Source organism: Nerophis lumbriciformis, linkage group LG13 (assembly GCF_033978685.3).
Source record: "Nerophis lumbriciformis linkage group LG13, RoL_Nlum_v2.1, whole genome shotgun sequence".
NCBI lineage: Eukaryota > Metazoa > Chordata > Actinopteri > Syngnathiformes > Syngnathidae > Nerophis > Nerophis lumbriciformis.
Genome location: NC_084560.2, coordinates 5,518,361 through 5,537,768, shown reverse-complemented (window position 1 = coordinate 5,537,768; position 19,408 = coordinate 5,518,361). Strand labels below are relative to the sequence as shown.

At 45.7% G+C, this 19,408-nt stretch overlaps 1 protein-coding gene across 1 annotated transcript in view; it reads right to left on the bottom strand.

The window, feature by feature from the left end:
- Positions 1–19,408, bottom strand: part of LOC133613886 (voltage-gated inwardly rectifying potassium channel KCNH7-like) — a 193,329-nt gene that overhangs the window by 1,127 nt on the left and 172,794 nt on the right. Inside the window, exon 14 of the mRNA XM_061971768.1 lies at positions 4,801–4,981. Coding sequence (XP_061827752.1) covers positions 4,801–4,981 — 181 coding nt within the window. The remainder of the gene's footprint in view (positions 1–4,800; positions 4,982–19,408) is intronic.

The window sequence follows — 19,408 nt, the reverse complement described above, 5'->3', positions numbered from 1 at the left end:
TTATTACAGTCAACACATGTGCCTACTGCAGACTGGGTTGTTGTTGTTGTCGTTATTACAGTCAACACATGTGCCCACTGCAGACTGGGTGGTTGTTGTTGTTAATGTTGTTGTTGTTAATGTTGTTGTTGTTATTACAGTCAACACATGTGCTCACTGCAGACTGGGTTGTTGTTGTTAATGTTGTCGTTGTTATTACAGTCAACACATGTGCCCACTGCAGACTGGGTTGTTGTTGTTGTTATTACAGTCAACACATGTGCCCACTGCAGACTGGGTTGTTGTTGTTGTTAATGTTGTTGTTGTTATTACAGTCAACACATGTGCCCACTGCAGACTGGGTTGTTGTTGTTGTTAATGTTGTTGTTGTCATTACAGTCAACACATGTGCCCACTGCAGACTGGGTTGTTGTTGTTGTTATTACAGTCAACACATGTGCCTACTGCAAACTGGGTTGTTGTTGTTGTTAATGTTGTTGTTGTTATTACAGTCAACACATGTGCCTACTGCAAACTGGGTTTTTGTTGTTGTTAATGTTGTTGTTGTTATTACAGTCAACACACGTGCCCACTGCAGACTGGGTTGTTGTTGTTGTTAATGTTGTTGTTGTTGTTATTACAGTCAACACATGTGCCTACTGCAGACTGGGTTGTTGTTGTTGTTGTTATTACAGTCAACACATGTGCCTACTGCAGACTGGGTTGTTGTTGTTGTTGTTGTTATTACAGTCAACACGTGCCCACTGCAGACTGGGTTGTTGTTGTTGTTAATGTTGTTGTTGTTATTACAGTCAACACATGTGCCTACTGCAGACTGGGTTGTTGTTGTTGTCGTTATTACAGTCAACACATGTGCCCACTGCAGACTGGGTGGTTGTTGTTGTTAATGTTGTTGTTGTTAATGTTGTTGTTGTTATTACAGTCAACACATGTGCTCACTGCAGACTGGGTTGTTGTTGTTAATGTTGTCGTTGTTATTACAGTCAACACATGTGCCCACTGCAGACTGGGTTGTTGTTGTTGTTATTACAGTCAACACATGTGCCCACTGCAGACTGGGTTGTTGTTGTTGTTAATGTTGTTGTTGTTATTACAGTCAACACATGTGCCCACTGCAGACTGGGTTGTTGTTGTTGTTAATGTTGTTGTTGTCATTACAGTCAACACATGTGCCCACTGCAGACTGGGTTGTTGTTGTTGTTAGTACAGTCAACACATGTGCACACTGCAGACTGGGTTGTTGTTGTTGTTAATGTTGTTGTTGTTATTACAGTCAACACATGTGCCCACTGCAAACTGGGTTGTTGTTGTTGTTAATGTTGTTGTTGTTATTACAGTCAACACATGTGCCCACTGCAGACTGGGTTGATGTTGTTGCTGTTGTTGTTAATGTTATTGTTGTTATTACAGTCAACACATGTGCCCACTGCAGACTGGGTTGTTGTCAATGTTGTTGTTGTTATTACAGTCAACACATGTGCTCACTGCAGACTGGGTTGTTGTTAATGTTGTTGTTGTTATTACAGTCAACACATGTGCCCACTGCAGACTGGGTTGTTGTTAATGTTGTTGTTGTTGTTATTACAGTCAACACATGTGCCCACTGCAGACTGGGTTGTTGTTGTTGTTGTTGTTAATGTTGTTGCTGTTATTACAGTCAACACATGTGCCTACTGCAGACTGGGTTGTTGTTGTTGTTGTTATTACAGTCAACACATGTGCCTACTGCAGACTGGGTTGTTGTTGTTGTTATTACAGTCAACACGTGCCCACTGCAGACTGGGTTGTTGTTGTTGTTAATGTTGTTGTTGTTATTACAGTCAACACATGTGCCTACTGCAGACTGGGTTGTTGTTGTTATTACAGTCAACACATGTGCCCACTGCAGACTGGGTGATTGTTGTTGTTAATGTTGTTGTTGTTAATGTTGTTGTTGTTATTACAGTCAACACATGTGCCCACTGCAGACTGGGTTGTTGTTGTTGTTAATGTTGTTGTTGTTATTACAGTCAACACATGTGCCCACTGCAGACTGGGTTGTTGTTGTTGTTAATGTTGTTGTTGTTATTACAGTCAACACATGTGCCCACTGCAGACTGGGTTGTTGTTGTTGTTGTTAATGTTGTTGTTGTTATTACAGTCAACACATGTGCCCACTGCAAACTGGGTTATTGTTGTTGTTAATGTTGTTGTTGTTATTACAGTCAACACATGTGCCCACTGCAGACTGGGTTGTTGTTGTTGTTAATGTTGTTGTTTTTACAGTTAACACATGTGCTCACTGCAGACTGGGTTGTTGTTGTTGTTAATGTTGTTGTTGATAATACAGTTAACATGTGCCCACTGCAGACTGGGTTGTTGTTGTTGTTATTACAGTCAACACGTGCTCACTGCAGACTGGGTTTGACACACGTGAGTACACTATTGCTTTTGTTATTGTTAATGTTGTCTGTGTTTGACACACGTGAGTACACTATTGCTGTTGTTGTTGATGTTATTGTTGTTGTTAGTGTTGTTGTTTTTGTTAATGTTTTCTGTGTTTGACACAAGTGAGTACACTATTGATGTTGTTGTTAATGTTGCTGTTGTTGTTAATGTTGTTGTTGATGTTGTTGTTGTCATTGTTATTGTTGTTAATGTTGTCTGTGTTTGACACAAGGGAGTATACTATTGCTGTTGTTGTTGTTAATGTTGCTGTTGTAATTGTTGTTGTTGTTAATATTGTCCGTGTTTGACACAAGTGAGTAAACTATTGCTGTTGTTGTTGTTAATGTTGTTGTCATTGTTGTTGTTATTGTTGTCTGTGTTTGACACAAGTGAGTACACTATTGCTGTTGTTGTTGTTAATGTTGTTGTCATTGTTGTTGTTAATGTTGTCTGTGTTTGACACAAGTGAATACACTATTGGTGTTGTTGTTATTAATGTTGTTTTTGTTATTGTTAATGTTGTTGTTGTTGTCATTGTTGTTACTGTTGTTGTTATTGTTGTTGTTAATGTTGTTGTTTTTATGATTGCTGTTTTTAATGTTTTTGTTGTTGTTTATAGAATAGAATAGAATGGACTTTATTGTCATTATATATAAGGAGATTAAGGACTCCAAGTTAAGGTGCGGTAGTGGGAACAAATATGAGGTAAAAATAAATTACACAAGAAGTAATAAAGATAAAACTAACAATTGAAATAAACAGACAACTATCCAATAAAAATAATAAGCAATCCTGTACAATATACAAAACACTATAGAAATACAAAATACTGTACAATATACAGAACAGGACAAGAGTACCGGAGTAATAAATAACAATCAGTGTGGGACGTATTGCACTCGAAGGGTAATATTGCACAGTAGGGTATTAGGGTAGGATGTTGTATTATTATTATTATAAGTTAGAGTTCAAGATGGTGACAGCTGTGGGAAATAAGCTGTCTCTGAGTCTGTTTGTTCTGGCTCTGATGCACCTGTTAATGTTGTTGTCATTGTTGATGTTGTTATTGTTGTTTTTTATGTTGTTGTTGTTATTATTGATGTTGTGGTTGGTGGTGATGTTGTTGTTAGTGTTGTTGGTGTTAGTAGTGTTGTTGTTGGTACTAGTGTTGTTGTGTTTGGTGGTGTTATTAGTGTTGTTGTTGGTGATGTTGTTGGTGTTGTTATTGATGTTGTTGTTGTTAGTGTTATTGTTGTTAGTGATGTTGTTGGTGTTGTTGGTGGCAATGTTGTTTGTGTTGTTATTGATGTTGTTGTTGTTGTTGGTGGTGATGTTCTTGGTGTTGTTGGTGGCGCTGTTGTTGGTGTTGTTATTGATGTTGTTGTTCTTAGTGTTATTGTTGTTAGTGATGTTGTTGGTGGCAATGTTGTTTGTGTTGTTATTGATGTTGTTGTTGGTGGTGATGTTCTTGGTGTTGTTGGTGATGTTCTTGGTGTTGATGGGGGTGTTGTTGTTGTTATTGGTGTACACTTTCAGGAATTCTTGTACACACTAGGACAAGAAACAATTTTATACTTTGTACACACTAATAGTACACACTATTTTATACTTTGTACATACTAAAAGTACACACTATTTTATGTTTTATACACACTAATATTACATATTATTTTAAATGTTGTACACACTCATAGTACACACTTTTTTATTGTTTGTAAACACTAATATTACACACTATTTTATAGTTTGTAAACACTAATATTACACACTATTTTATACTTTATACACACTAGTACTACACACTATTATATACGTTGTAGACAGTAGTAGTACACACTATTTTATACTTTTTACACTGTTATAGAATACATTGTTATACTTTGTATACACAATAATAGTACACCCTTCTTTTATATGTTGTACACACTAATAGTACACACTATTTTATATGCTGTATACACTATTTCCACTTTGTACACACTTATAGCACACACTTTTGTATATGCTGTACACACTAATAGTACACACTATTTTATACTGTGTACACAGTACTAGTACACACTATGCTATATTGTGTACACAGTACTAGTGCACACTATTTTATACTGTGTACACAGTACTAGTACACACTATTTTATACTTTGTAGTACACACTAGTAGTACACACTATTTTATACTTTGCACACACTAATAGTACACACTATTTTATACTGTGTACACAGTATTTTATACTGTGTACACAGTACTAGTACACAGTATTTTATACTTTGCACACACTCATAGTACACACTATGCTATACTGTGTACACAGTAGTACCTCTTACAGTACTACTACATGATATTGCGTCATGACTTGGGATCGTCCTTCCTTACTTGAGTTTGCGTATGGCTGAAAGCATGTCTCGTCGTCAAGGCAACAGGCTGAATGTTGACGGCAGACGCGTGGTAGTTTGGACTGGCGGTCACGGTGCTGTAGGCCGGGGGGCCGAGGGTGGGCTGTCTCTGCAGCAGCTGCAGGATGCTCTGGATGTCCGACATCAGCTGAGACTCCAACCTGAACAAAACACACACACACACATATAAACATATATATATATATATATATATATATATATATATATATATATATATATATATATATATATATATATACACATATATATATACACCACCAATTGTCGACCTCGGTGTTTGTCTGACCCTAGTTACGGCCCCTGCGCGTCGTATCCTAGCAACAAAGCCACCTTGGCGGTTGAAAAGAGTCCTTTAAGGATAGTCAGTTCCTTTACTGACCACCAGAGGGAGCTGTTGTCCCATGGGTTAAGCTGCATGGTAACACTAAGTCCCCAGATTGGTTTCACTTGAACAAGTACAGTTTCTAAATGAGGGGTGTCAAACATACGTCCCCGTGGGCCATATCAGGCCGGCAAACAGGTTTCACCCGGCCCGTGGCCTGCAAGATCAGTTTGCTAAGTATAATATATATATTTTTTTAATTGAAAGAAACCGGTTCTAAATGTGTCCACTGGATGTTGCAATAGCAATTTTGAATGCAACCCACGTCACACATCTTTAAAGACAAAGTTGTCAGCTGACTTTAAGCGCCCTCCGGATTGGCTGCTGCCACGCCAATCAGCGCAGGTGCAAGCAATCAGCTGCTCCTGGTGTGGCTGGCGGCAGATGGCGGCAGACTGATGCAGCATCGACGCACTTCTTTCCCTGTAAACGATCACCTCAATGGATAAAATAACGAAACGGTAAGATGCAAAGACTCAAGTCAACATGACCATCATCTTCGTAGTAGTTAGTTTTGTCCTGGGCATGACGTTAAAGTGCATCCGGCAGTGGGGGTCTTGGGGCACTAGGACAGGGGTCGGCAACCCGCGGCTCCGGAGATCACTCTGATGCGGCTCAGCTGCATACTTGCCGACCCCCCGATTTTTCCGGGAGACTTCCGGATTTCAGTGACTCTCGCAGAAAACTCCTGGGATTAATATTGTCCGTTTTTCACCCTTACAATAATAATAAGGGCGTGCCATGATGGTACAGCATTCAACGCACTCTATAATCTGTATAAACAGCGTGCCAGCCCAGCCTCTTGTTATATGCATCTTCTGCTTGCACACGTAAGTGACAGCAAGGCATACTTGGTCAACAGCCACACAGGTTACACTGACGGTGGCCATATAAAACAACTTTAACACTCTTACTAATAATGCGCCACACTTTGAACCAAAACCAAACAAGAATGACAAACACATTTCGGGAGAACATCTGTACCTTAACACAACATAAACACAACAGAACAAATACCCAGAATCCCATGCAGCCCTGACTCTTCCGGGCTACATTATACACACCTGCTACCACCAAACCCCGCCCCCACCCCAACCCTGCTTCCCCACACATCAACCCCTCCATGCGTCGGTTGAGGTGGGCGGGGTTTGGTAGCGATGGTATATAATGTAGCCCGGAAGAGTTAGGGCTGCATGGGATTCTGGGTATTTGTTCTGTTGTGTTTGTGTTGTGTTAAGGTGCAGATGTTCTCCCGAAATGTGTTTGTCATTCTTGTTTGGTGTGGGTTCACAGTGTGGCGCATTATTAGTAAGAGTGCTAAAGTTGTTTTATACGGCCACCGTCAGTGTAACCTGTGTGGCTGTTAACCAAGCATGTCTTGCTGTCACTTACGTGAGCAAGTAGAAGCCCCATACAACGTGCGGCCGGGCCGGCACGCTGGTTGTAGTGGGCGCTAAATGCTCTACTATCACGGCACGTTCGAGAGAGAGAGAAATTCGTAGTCTGCCGGAAAAATCGGTAGGGTTGACAAGTATGACGCTGTCAAGCGCCATTCGTATAAAAACAAACATTCAATTTTCATATTAAGGTGTGGGCCGCGTGTCTGAGACCCTTGGTTTATACATAGCACAAAGCCAAAAAAAAACTTTGTATGCAGTGTTATTTCATTTTAAATTTCAAAAGATTTTTGTGGCTCCCATTGTTTTCTTTAATTTGTGAAACTGGTCAAAATGGCTCTTTGACTGGTAAAGGTTGCCGACCCCTGCACTAGGAGGTTAACCCCTTTACTACTGTTACCCCAGGTGGCCCTTGGCAAAGGCCTAGTACCTGACTTCCCCCTAGCCAGGGATACGGTGAAGACCTCAACGGCGGAGCAGGCGGAAAACGGTAGATGTAAGAACTACGATGGCGAAAGAAGGCACCCCCACATCCATGGGGAAATAACAACTCAAGACCTCAACGGTGGAACAGGCGGAGGATGATTGCTAACCCTATGGAGCGTCACAACGGCTGGGATGGCGGATGAAGGCTGCAGCAGGTAAGGGTCCCCAGACGTCTTGGACTCCATGCCACTGGACCCTGACGTGGATCTGTCAAGGATCGTGTGGTGACTGTCTGTGCACCAGTCTCCCCACGTTAATCACAGGCACAGGCATCCTCCATAAAGGGATATCCCCCTACCAGGAGGATCGTCATACTCGCTTCGGGTGACTGCCGATGATGATGATGAGTAGTTAGTTCCCTGCAGCGCCCGCAGTTGATTGAAAGCGAGTTGCGCACCCTGAACTCCATCATAAAAATGCTGTGTGTTCTGTTTTATTTCATGCTTAAAACTACCATCTTCACATTGGTTAAGTTTGTAGTTATGTTACCTTGATGTTAGCTATGGTGTCATTTTTGATAATTATTTTGTTTATATTGTAATTGTAATAGTCGAATGAGTACTGGGTATCGGACTGTCTGACTGTGTCGGTCTGCTCCCTGTACGATCAGTGTCAGAGCTTGGTCCGCATTGCCGGCGGTAAGTCGGACCCGTTTCCAGTGAGGGTTGGACTCCGCCAAGGCTGCCCTTTGTCACCCATTCTGTTCATAACTTTAATGGACAGAATTTCTAGGCGCAGTCAAGGCGTTGAGGGGGTTTCGGTTTGGTGGCTGCAGGATTAGGTCTCTGCTTTTTGCAGAGGATGTGGTCCTGATGGCTTCATCTGGCCAAGATCTTCAGCTCTCACTGGATCAGTTCACTAGCCGAGTGTGAAGCGACTGGGATGAGAATCAGCACCTTCAAGTCCGAGTCCATGGTTCTCACCCGGGAAAGGGTGGAGTGCCATCTACGGGTTGGGGAGGAGATCCTGCCCCAAGTGGAGGAGCTCAAGTACCTCGGAGTCTTGTTCACGAGTGAGGGAAGAGTGGATCGTAAGATGGAAAGGCGGATTGGTGCGGCGTGCTACCATCTTCACATTGGTTAAGTTTGTAGTTATGTTACATTGATGTTAGCTATGGTGTAATTTTTGATAATTGTTTTGTTTATATTATAATTGTAGTAGTTGAATGAGTACGGGGTATCAGACTGTCTGAATATGGCAATCCGCTTCCTGTACGATCAGGGTCAGAGCTTGGTCCGCATTGCCGGCGGTAAGTCGGACCCGTTTCCAGTGAGGGTTGGACTCCGCCAAGGCTGCCCTTTGTCACCCATTCTGTTCATAACTTTTATGGACCGAATGTCTAGGCGCAGTCAAGGCGTTGAGGGGGTTCCGGTTTGGTGGCTGCATGATTAGGTCTCTGCTTTTTGCAGATGATGTGGTCCTGATGGCTTCATCTGGCCAAGATCTTCAGCTCTCACTGGATCGGTTCACTAGCCGAGTGTGAAGCGACTGGGATGAGAATCAGCACCTCCAAGTCCGAGTCCATTGTTCCCGCCCGGGAAAGAGTGGAGTGCCATCTCCGGGTTGGGGAGGAGATATTGCTCCAAGTGGAGGAGTTCAAGTACCTTGGAGTCTTGTTCACGAGTGAGGGAAGAGTGGATCGTGAGATCGACAGGCGGATCGGTGCGGCATCTTCAGTAATGCGGACGCTGTATCGATCCGTTGTGGTGAAGAAGGAGCTGAGCCGGAAGGCAAAGTTCTCAATTTACTGGTCGATCTACGTTCCCATCCTCCCCTATGGTCATGAGCTTTGGGTTATGACCGAAAGGACAAGATCACGGGTACAAGCGGCCCAAATGAGTTTCCTCCGCCGGGTGGCGGGGCTCTCCCTTAGAGATAGGGTGAGAAGCTCTGTCATCCGGGAGGAGCTCAAAGTAAAGCCGCTGCTCCTCCACATGGAGAGGAGCCAGATGAGGTGGTTCGGGCATCTGGTCAGGATGCCACCCGAACGCCTCCCTAGGAAGGTGTTTCGGGCACGTCCGACCGGTAGGAGGCCACGGGGAAGACCCAGGACACATTGGGGAGACTATGTCTCCCGGCTGGCCTGGGAACGCCTCGGGATCCCCCGGAAGGAGCTGGACCGAGTGACTGGGGAGAGGGAAGTCTGGGCTTCCCTGCTTAGGCCCGACCTCGGATAAGCGGAAGAAGATGGATGGAATGATGATAAATGAATGTGTTGCGGCAGTTGCGGGTGTCACCAATGTGGCAGTTTGAGGAAACACTCGGTTTGCTCTTCCAAACACGTCTTTAATGTTGGACTGCCAACATGGGAGTGATTAACAGGAAGTGCTTAAAGTTGAATGCCTTTGTAAATACACCGCACCGATTCTTTGTCAAGGAACTTGAAGTGTTTTGCCAAGAGAATTATTTGTCAAAATGTACATTTTCATAATGTGCTTGTTCTATTTTTTTTAATCAAAACAAAACAAAAGGAAACAATCTTGAAGTTGTTTTTATTTTTAAAGTTATCATGCCATGGTTTTACCAGTCCGGCCCCACGTGGGAATAGAATTTCCTCCTCGCGGCCCCCGAGCTAAAATGAGTTTGAGACCCCTGGTCTAAATGATCTGCAATTTCTTGGATTACTTTTTTAAAATTTTTTTTTTTTTTAATACTTATTCCATGACAATCTGTAGTAGAGATGCGCGGTTTGCGGACACAACCGCGGAGTCCGCGGTTGAAAAAAAAAAAAAAAAAAGATTTTAAATAGATTCAGGCGGGTGGCAGTTAAACCAATTCGGAAATATATATTTAAATAACTGGGATTTATATAGCGCTTTTCTAAGTACCCAAAGTCGCTTTACATGTAGAACCCATCATTCGTTCACACCTGGTGGTGGTAAGCTACTTTCATAGCCACAGCTGCCCTGGGGTAGACTGACATATACATAGTTAAATGTTGTTACCCACATACGAAAAACGAGCAGGCACCTGCAGCATATGCCACAACAGAAGAAAAAAAAAAAAAGAGATGGACACTTATACGGAGCGGAGAAGGGACGCCTCGCCGGGTCCGGGACTGAGGCCCCTTCCCCCGAGAGGGCCCCACCGGGAGCCGTAGCTGAGGTGATCCGCGAGAAGGGCCCGACGCACGTCCAGGGTCACCACCGCGCCCACCGCACCGACACCCCGCCTCGTCCGCCTTCGCCGCGGCCGGCGTCACGCGCAGCAGGTAAGCAGCTTACCTGCCCGCCACCCCCGTGGCCGGGGGCTTGTAACAGGGGTCACTCCGCGCGCTCCGCCCGCGCAGCTTACCTGCCCGCCACCCCCGTTGCCGGGGGCGCGTAACAGGGGTCACTCCGCGCGCAGTGCGCTCACGAAAGGGGTGGGGCTCACCCTGGTGAGCCGAGTGGGCCACTTTTGGTAAGCAGAACTGGCGCTGCGGGATGAACCGAACGCCGGGTTAAGGCGCCCGATGCCGACGCTCATCAGACCCCAGAAAAGGTGTTGGTTGATATAGACAGCAGGACGGTGGCCATGGAAGTCGGAACCCGCTAAGGAGTGTGTAACAACTAGAGATGCGCAGATAAGCAATTATTTCATCCGCAACCGCATCAGAAAGTCGTCAACCATCCGCCATCCACCCGAATTAACATTTAATCAAAACCGCATACGCCCGCACCCGCCCGTTGTTATATATCTAATATAGACGATGCAAGGCATTAGCGAGGTTATAAAGCTTTTGCCTGTTAAAGAAAGGAGACTGATCCAATGCCGCACAGACATTCAATGCGTGCCACGCTGTCACGGCCCAGACGCACACCAGTGCGCAATCATCTGGGAGCCGCGCTGAGCGCACCTCCAAGCGCGTGGAGGTGCGATGTCCCTCGCACCCGCGGCGGCTCCACCCGGGCTCGCGCCCGAGGCTTCAGCGCGCACCGCGGCGGCCATCCTACTCGTCGCGGCCTAGCCCTCGCGGCTCTCGCTGCCGGCGACGGCCGGGTATGGGCCCGACGCTCCAGCGCCATCCATTTTCAGGGCTAGTTGATTCGGCAGGTGGGTTGTTACACACTCCTTAGCGGGTTCCGACTTCCATGGCCACCGTCCTGCTGTCTGTATCAACCAGGGTGAGCCCCACCCCTTTCGTGAGCGCACTGCGCGCGGAGTGACCCCTGTTACGCGCCCCCGGCAACAGGGGTGGCGGGCAGGTAAGCTGCGCGGGCGGAGCGCGCGGAGTGACCCCTGTTACGAGCCCCCGGCCACGGGGGTGGCGGGCAGGTAAGCTGCTTACCTGCTGCGCGTGACGCCGGCCGCGGCAAAGGCGGACGAGGCGGGGTGTCGGTGCGGTGGGCGCGGTGGTGACCCTGGACGTGCGTCGGGCCCTTCTCGCGGATCACCTCAGCTACGGCTCCCGGTGGGGCCCTCTCGGGGGAAGGGGCCTCTGTCCCGGACCCCGGCGAGGCGTCCCTTCTCCGCTCCGTAAAAGTGTCCATCTCTTTTTTTTTTCTTCTTCTGTTGTGGCATATGCTGCAGGTGCCTGCTCGTTTTTCGTATGTGGGTAACAACATTTAACTATGTATATACATTTCCGAATTGGTTTAACTGCCACCCGCCTGAATCTATTTAAAATCTAATTTTTTTTTATTTCAACCGCCCGACCCGACCCGCGGATAAAATCAATTTTTTTTTATTTCAACCGCCCGATCCGCGGACTCCGCGGTTGTGTCCGCAAACCGCGCATCTCTAGTAACAACCCACCTGCCGAATCAACTAGCCCTGAAAATGGATGGCGCTGGAGCGTCGGGCCCATACCCGGCCGTCGCCGGCAGCGAGAGCCGCGAGGGCTAGGCCGCGACGAGTAGGATGGCCGCCGCGGTGCGCGCTGAAGCCTCGGGCGCGAGCCCGGGTGGAGCCGCACCTCCACGCGCTTGGAGGTGCGCTCAGCGCGGTTCCCAGATGATTGCTCACTGGTGTGCGTCTGGGCCGTGACAGCGTGGCACGCATTGAATGTCTCTGCTCCATTGGATCAGTCTCCTTTCTTTAACAGGCAAAAGCTTTATAACCTCACTAATGCCTTGCATCGTCTATATTAGATATACAGGTAAAAGCCAGTAAATTAGAATATTTTGAAAAACTTGATTTATTTCAGTAATTGCATTCAAAAGGTGTAACTTGTACATTATATTTATTCATTGCACACAGACTGATGCATTCAAATGTTTATTTCATTTAATTTTGATGATTTGAAGTGGCAACAAATGAAAATCCAAAATTCCGTGTGTCACAAAATTAGAATATTACTTAAGGCTAATACAAAAAAGGGATTTTTAGAAATGTTGGCCAACTGAAAAGTATGAAAATGAAAAATATGAGCATGTACAATACTCAATACTTGGTTGGAGCTCCTTTTGCCTCAATTACTGCGTTAATGCGGCGTGGCATGGAGTCGATGAGTTTCTGGCACTGCTCAGGTGTTATGAGAGCCCAGGTTGCTCTGATAGTGGCCTTCAACTCTTCTGCGTTTTTGGGTCTGGCATTCTGCATCTTCCTTTTCACAATACCCCACAGATTTTCTATGGGGCTAAGGTCAGGGGAGTTGGCGGGCCAATTTAGAACAGAAATACCATGGTCCGTAAACCAGGCACGGGTAGATTTTGCGCTGTGTGCAGGCGCCAAGTCCTGTTGGAACTTGAAATCTCCATCTCCATAGAGCAGGTCAGCAGCAGGAAGCATGAAGTGCTCTAAAACTTGCTGGTAGACGGCTGCGTTGACCCTGGATCTCAGGAAACAGAGTGGACCGACACCAGCAGATGACATGGCACCCCAAACCATCACCCAACCATGCAAATTTTGCATTTCCTTTGGAAATCAAGGTCCCAGAGTCTGGAGGAAGACAGGAGAGGCACAGGATCCATGTTGCCTGAAGTCTAGTGTAAAGTTTCCACCATCAGTGATGGTGGAAACAGTGATAATATTCTAATTTACTGGCTTTTACCTGTATAACAACGGGCGGGTGCGGTGTTGATTAAATGTTAATTCGGGTGGATGCGGATGGTTGACGACTTTTGTGATGTGGTTGCGGATGAAATAATTGCCTATCCGCGCATCTCTAATCTGTAGAGTTCTTGGATTTCTTCACTGTTTGGATTATTTCTTTTTTGGGAAACAATGAGTTCTTGTTATAGTCCCACTCGAGTCCTCCGGCGACTCCCGGTATTCTTTGCTCTGGATTTGGCCCAATATTGACGTGGCAGTCGGTAAGTTAAGTTAAGCTAAGGACGCGGCGGATGCGTGTGCACCGCAGCACAGCCTCCATGAATGTAACTATGACCACATGAATTAAGGAGCAACATGAAACCAAATGTTGTCAATCAGCCCTCGAGCCCCCCCAGTCGTGTCCGGACAATGCAGGCGCAGCAGAAAAGGTGCGGACTTTAAACGGCCTACGAGTCGTTAAACGGGGGAAAAGCGGTGAAGTGAAACTGGATTTATGACCCGTAATGCTCACCCTGCTTTTGTCAGTGCGTCGTCACCTGATGGATGTTTCTACGCTGGCTTCTAAAGCCAAAGTAAACAGGCAGTGAAATATGTCGCCACGTTCCCATTAGGGACAAATAAACTCCATCAATCGCTCCAGGCGTGAACAGCCGTTTGGCTGCAGAGGTAAGTCAAATGAGGCTTTACAAACCCCGTTTCCATATGAGTTGGGAAATTGTGTTGGATGTAAATATAAACGGAATACAATGATTTGCAAATCCTTTTCAACCCATATTCAGTTGAATGCACTACAAAGACAACATATTTGTTAACTTTAGAATTTCATGCCAGCAACACGTGACAAAGAAGTTGTGAAAGGTGGCAATAAATACTGATAAAGTTGAGGAATGCTCATCAAACACTTATTTGGAACATCCCACAGGTGAACAGGCTAATTGGGAACAGGTGGGTGCCATGATTGGGCATAAAAGTAGATTCCATGAAATGCTCAGTCATTCACAAACAAGGATGGGGCGAGGGTCACCACTTTGTCCACAAATGCGTGAGCAAATTGTTGAACACTTTAAGAAAAACCTTTCTCAACCAGCTATTGCAAGGAATTTAGGGATTTCACCATCTACGCTCCGTAATATCATCAAAGGGTTCAGAGAATCTGGAGAAATCACTGCACGTAAGCAGCTATGCCCGTGACCTACGATCCCTCAGGCTGTACTGCATCAACAAGCGACATCAGTGTGTAAAGGATATCACCACATGGGCTCAGGAACACTTCAGAAACCCACTGTCAGTAACTACGGTTGGTCGCTACATCTGTAAGTGCAAGTTAAAACTCTCCTATGCGAGGCGAAAAACGTTTATCAACAACACCCAGAAACGCCGTCGGCTTCGTTGGGCCTGAGCTCATCTAAGATGGACTGATGCAAAGTGGAAAAGTGTTCTCTGGTCTGACGAGTCCACATTTCAAATTGTTTTTGGAAACTGTGGACGTCGTGTCCTTTGGACCAAAGAGGAAAAATCATCCGGATTGTTATAGGCTCAAAGTGTAAAAGGCAGCATGTGTGATGGTATGGGGGTGTATTAGTGCCCAAGACATGGGTAACTTACACATCTGTGAAGGCACCATTAATGCTGAAAGGTACATACAGGTTTCGGAGCAACATATGTTGCCATCCAAGCAACGTTACCATGGACGCCCCTGCTTATTTCAGCAAGAAAATGCCAAGCCACGTGTTACATCAACGTGGCTTCGTAGTAAAAGAGTGCGGGTACTAGACTGGCCTGCCTGTAGTCCAGACCTGTCTCCCATTGAAAATATGAAGCCTAAAATAGCACAACGGAGACCCCCGGACTGTTGAACAACTTAAGCTGTACATCAAGCAAGAATGGGAAAGAATTCCACCTGAGAAGCTTCAAAAATGTGTCTCCTCAGTTCCCAAACCTTTACTGAGTGTTGTTAATAGAAAAGGTGATGTAACACAGTGGTGAACATGCCCTTTCCCAACTACTTTGGCACGTGTTGCAGCCATTAAATTCTAAGTTAATTATTATTTGCAAAAAAAAAATCTAGTTTATGAGTTTGAACATCAAATATGTTGTCTTTGTAGCATATTCAACTGAATATGGCTTGAAAAGGATTTGCAAATCATTGTATTCCGTTTATATTTACATCTAACACAATTTCCCAACTCATATGGAAACGGGGTTTGTACTTTTCTCACCTCGCTACAATTCTTCTTCTTCTTTAAAATCTAATAATAATTCATGGACGTGTTTTAAAGCTGAGTAAACGTCCTCAAGCCTTTCCTGGCTTTGAAGGAACGAACAGGATGGTCTTGATAAATCACAGCGCGTGAGCCAATGACATTTGCATGTTCTCCTGGCAGCATTGTGGGCGTTGTAGAGACCAGCGAACATTCTGCACGCTCATGAAGGTCGACACGTTACATTGAATTGAAAATCCTCTGCTCACAAGTTTAGTCGGTCAGCTTTGTGTGCTGTCAAGTTTGCACGTGTTTTAGTACACGCAAACTTTTAGTCGATCAGACACTAAATCTGTGACGTTGTAGGGATGTTCATTAATCCTCTCATCACACAAGAATAGGTACTTTGGTGTGTTTTCTTTTTTTTTGGTGCGTTACGTTTACGCCCCACATATGTGTCGTTACATTTACGCCCCACATACATGTTGTTACATTTACGCCCCACATACATGTGGTTACGTTTACGCCCCACATACATGTGATTACGTTTGCGCCCCGCATACCTGTTGTTACGTTTACGCCCCGCATACCTGTTGTTACGTTTACGCCCCACATACCTGTTGTTACGTTTACGCCCCACATACCTGTTGTTACGTTTACGCCCCACATACCTGTTGTTACGTTTACGCCCCACATACCTGTTGTTACGTTTATGCCCCACATACATGTTACGTTTACGCCCCACATACATGTTGTTACGTTTACGCCCTACATACCTGTTGTTACGTTTACGCCCCACATACCTGTCGTTACGTTTACGCCCCACATACCTGTCGTTACGTTTACGCCCCACATACCTGTTGTTACGTTTACACCCCACATACCTGTTGTTACGTTTACACCCCACATACCTGTTGTTACGTTTACACCCCACATACCTGTTGTTACGTTTACACCCCACATACCTGTCGTTACGTTTACGCCCCACATACCTGTTGTTACGTTTATGCCCCACATACCCGCCGTTACGTTTATGCCCCACATACAGTACCTGTCGTTACGTTTACGCCCCACATACCTGTTGTTACGTTTACGCCCCACATACATGTGGTTACGTTTACGCCCCACATACATGTGATTACGTTTACGCCCCGCATACCTGTTGTTACGTTTACGCCCTGCATACCTGTTGTTACGTTTACGCCCCGCATACCTGTTGTTACGTTTACGCCCCACATACCTGTTGTTACGTTTATGCCCCACATACATGTTATGTTTACGCCCCACATACATGTTGTTAAGTTTACGCCCCACATACCTGTTGTTACGTTTACGCCCCACATACCTGTTGTTACGTTTATGCCCCACATACATGTTACGTTTACGCCCCACATACATGTTGTTACGTTTACGCCCCACATACCTGTTGTTACGTTTATGCCCCACATACATGTTACGTTTACGCCCCACATACATGTTGTTACGTTTACGCCCCACATACCTGTTGTTACGTTTACGCCCCACATACATGTGATTACGTTTACGCCCCGCATACCTGTTGTTACGTTTACGCCCCGCATACCTGTTGTTACGTTTACGCCCCGCATACCTGTTGTTACGTTTACGCCCCACATACATGTGATTACGTTTACGCCCCGCATACCTGTTGTTACATTTACGCCCCGCATACCTATTGTTACGTTTACGCCCCGCATACCTGTTGTTACGTTTACGCCCCGCATACCTGTTGTTACGTTTACGCCCCACATACCTGTTGTTACGTTTACGCCCCACATACCTGTTGTTACGTTTACGCCCCACATACCTGTTGTTACGTTTACGCCCCACATACCTGTTGTTACGTTTATGCCCCACATACATGTTACGTTTACGCCCCACATACATGTTGTTACGTTTACGCCCTACATACCTGTTGTTACGTTTACGCCCCACATACCTGTCGTTACGTTTACGCCCCACATACCTGTCGTTACGTTTACGCCCCACATACCTGTTGTTACGTTTACACCCCACATACCTGTTGTTACGTTTACACCCCACATACCTGTTGTTACGTTTACACCCCACATACCTGTTGTTACGTTTACACCCCACATACCTGTCGTTACGTTTACGCCCCACATACCTGTTGTTACGTTTATGCCCCACATACCCGCCGTTACGTTTATGCCCCACATACAGTACCTGTGGTTACGTTTACGCCCCACATACCTGTTGTTACGTTTACGCCCCACATACATGTGGTTACGTTTACGCCCCACATACATGTGATTACGTTTACGCCCCGCATACCTGTTGTTACGTTTACGCCCTGCATACCTGTTGTTACGTTTACGCCCCACATTCCTGTCGTTACGTTTACGCCCCACATACCTGTTGTTACGTTTACGCCCCACATACCTGTTGTTACGTTTACGCCCCACATACCTGTTGTTACGTTTACGCCCCACATACCTGTTGTTACGTTTATGCCCCACATACCTGTTGTTACGTTTATGCCCCACATACATGTTACGTTTACGCCCCACATACATGTTGTTACGTTTACGCCCCACATACCTGTTGTTACGTTTATGCCCCACATACATGTTACGTTTACGCCCCACATACATGTTGTTACGTTTACGCCCCACATACCTGTTGTTACGTTTACGCCCCACATACATGTGATTACGTTTACGCCCCGCATACCTGTTGTTACGTTTACGCCCCGCATACCTGTTGTTACGTTTACGCCCCGCATACCTGTTGTTACGTTTACGCCCCACATACATGTGATTACGTTTACGCCCCGCATACCTGTTGTTACATTTACGCCCCGCATACCTATTGTTACGTTTACGCCCCGCATACCTGTTGTTACGTTTACGCCCCGCATACCTGTTGTTACGTTTACGCCCCACATACCTGTTGTTACGTTTACGCCCCACATACCTGTTGTTACGTTTACGCCCCACATACCTGTTGTTACGTTTACGCCCCACATACCTGTTGTTACGTTTATGCCCCACATACATGTTACGTTTACGCCCCACATACATGTTGTTACGTTTACGCCCCACATACCTGTTGTTACGTTTACGCCCCACATACCTGTTGTTACGTTTACGCCCCACATACCCGCCGTTACGTTTATGCCCCACATACAGTCCCTGTCGTTACGTTCACGCCCACATACCCGTCGTTACGTTAACGGCCCAAATACCTGTCGTTAGGTTTACGCCCCACATACCTGTCGTTACGTTTACGCCCCACATACCTGTTGTTACGTTTACGCCCCACATACCTGTTGTTACGTTTACGCCCCACATACATGTTGTTACGTTTACGCCCCACATACATGTTGTTACGTTTACGCCCCACATACCTGTTGTTACGTTTACGCCCCACATACATGTTGTTACGTTTACGCCCCACATACCTGTTGTTACGTTTACGCCCCACATACATGTGGTTACGTTTACGCCCCACATACATGTGATTACATTTACGCCCCGCATACCTGTTGTTACGTTTACGCCCCGCATACCTGTTGTTACGTTTACGCCCCACATACCTGTTGTTACGTTTACGCCCCACATACCTGTTCAAACTTACATGGATGCGTTTACGCCCCACATACCTGTCGTTACGTTTACGCCCCACATACCTGTCCAAATGTACATCGATACGTTTACGCCCCACATTCCTGTCGTTACGTTTATGCCCCACATACCTGTCATTACGTTTCCGGCCCACATACCTGTCGTTACATTTACACCCCGCATACCTGTTGTTACGTTTACACCCCACATACCTGTTGTTACGTTTACGCCCCACATACCTGTTCTTACGTTTACGCCCCACATACCTGTTGAAACGTACATGGATACGTTTACGCCCCACATACTTGTTGAAACGTACATGGATACGTATACGCCCCACATACCTGTTGTTACGTTTAAGCCCCACATACCTGTTGTTACGTTTACGCCCCACATACATGTGGTTACGTTTACGCCCCACATACATGTGATTACATTTACGCCCCGCATACCTGTTGTTACGTTTACGCTCCACATACGTGTTGTTACGTTTACGCCCCACATACCTGTTGTTACGTTT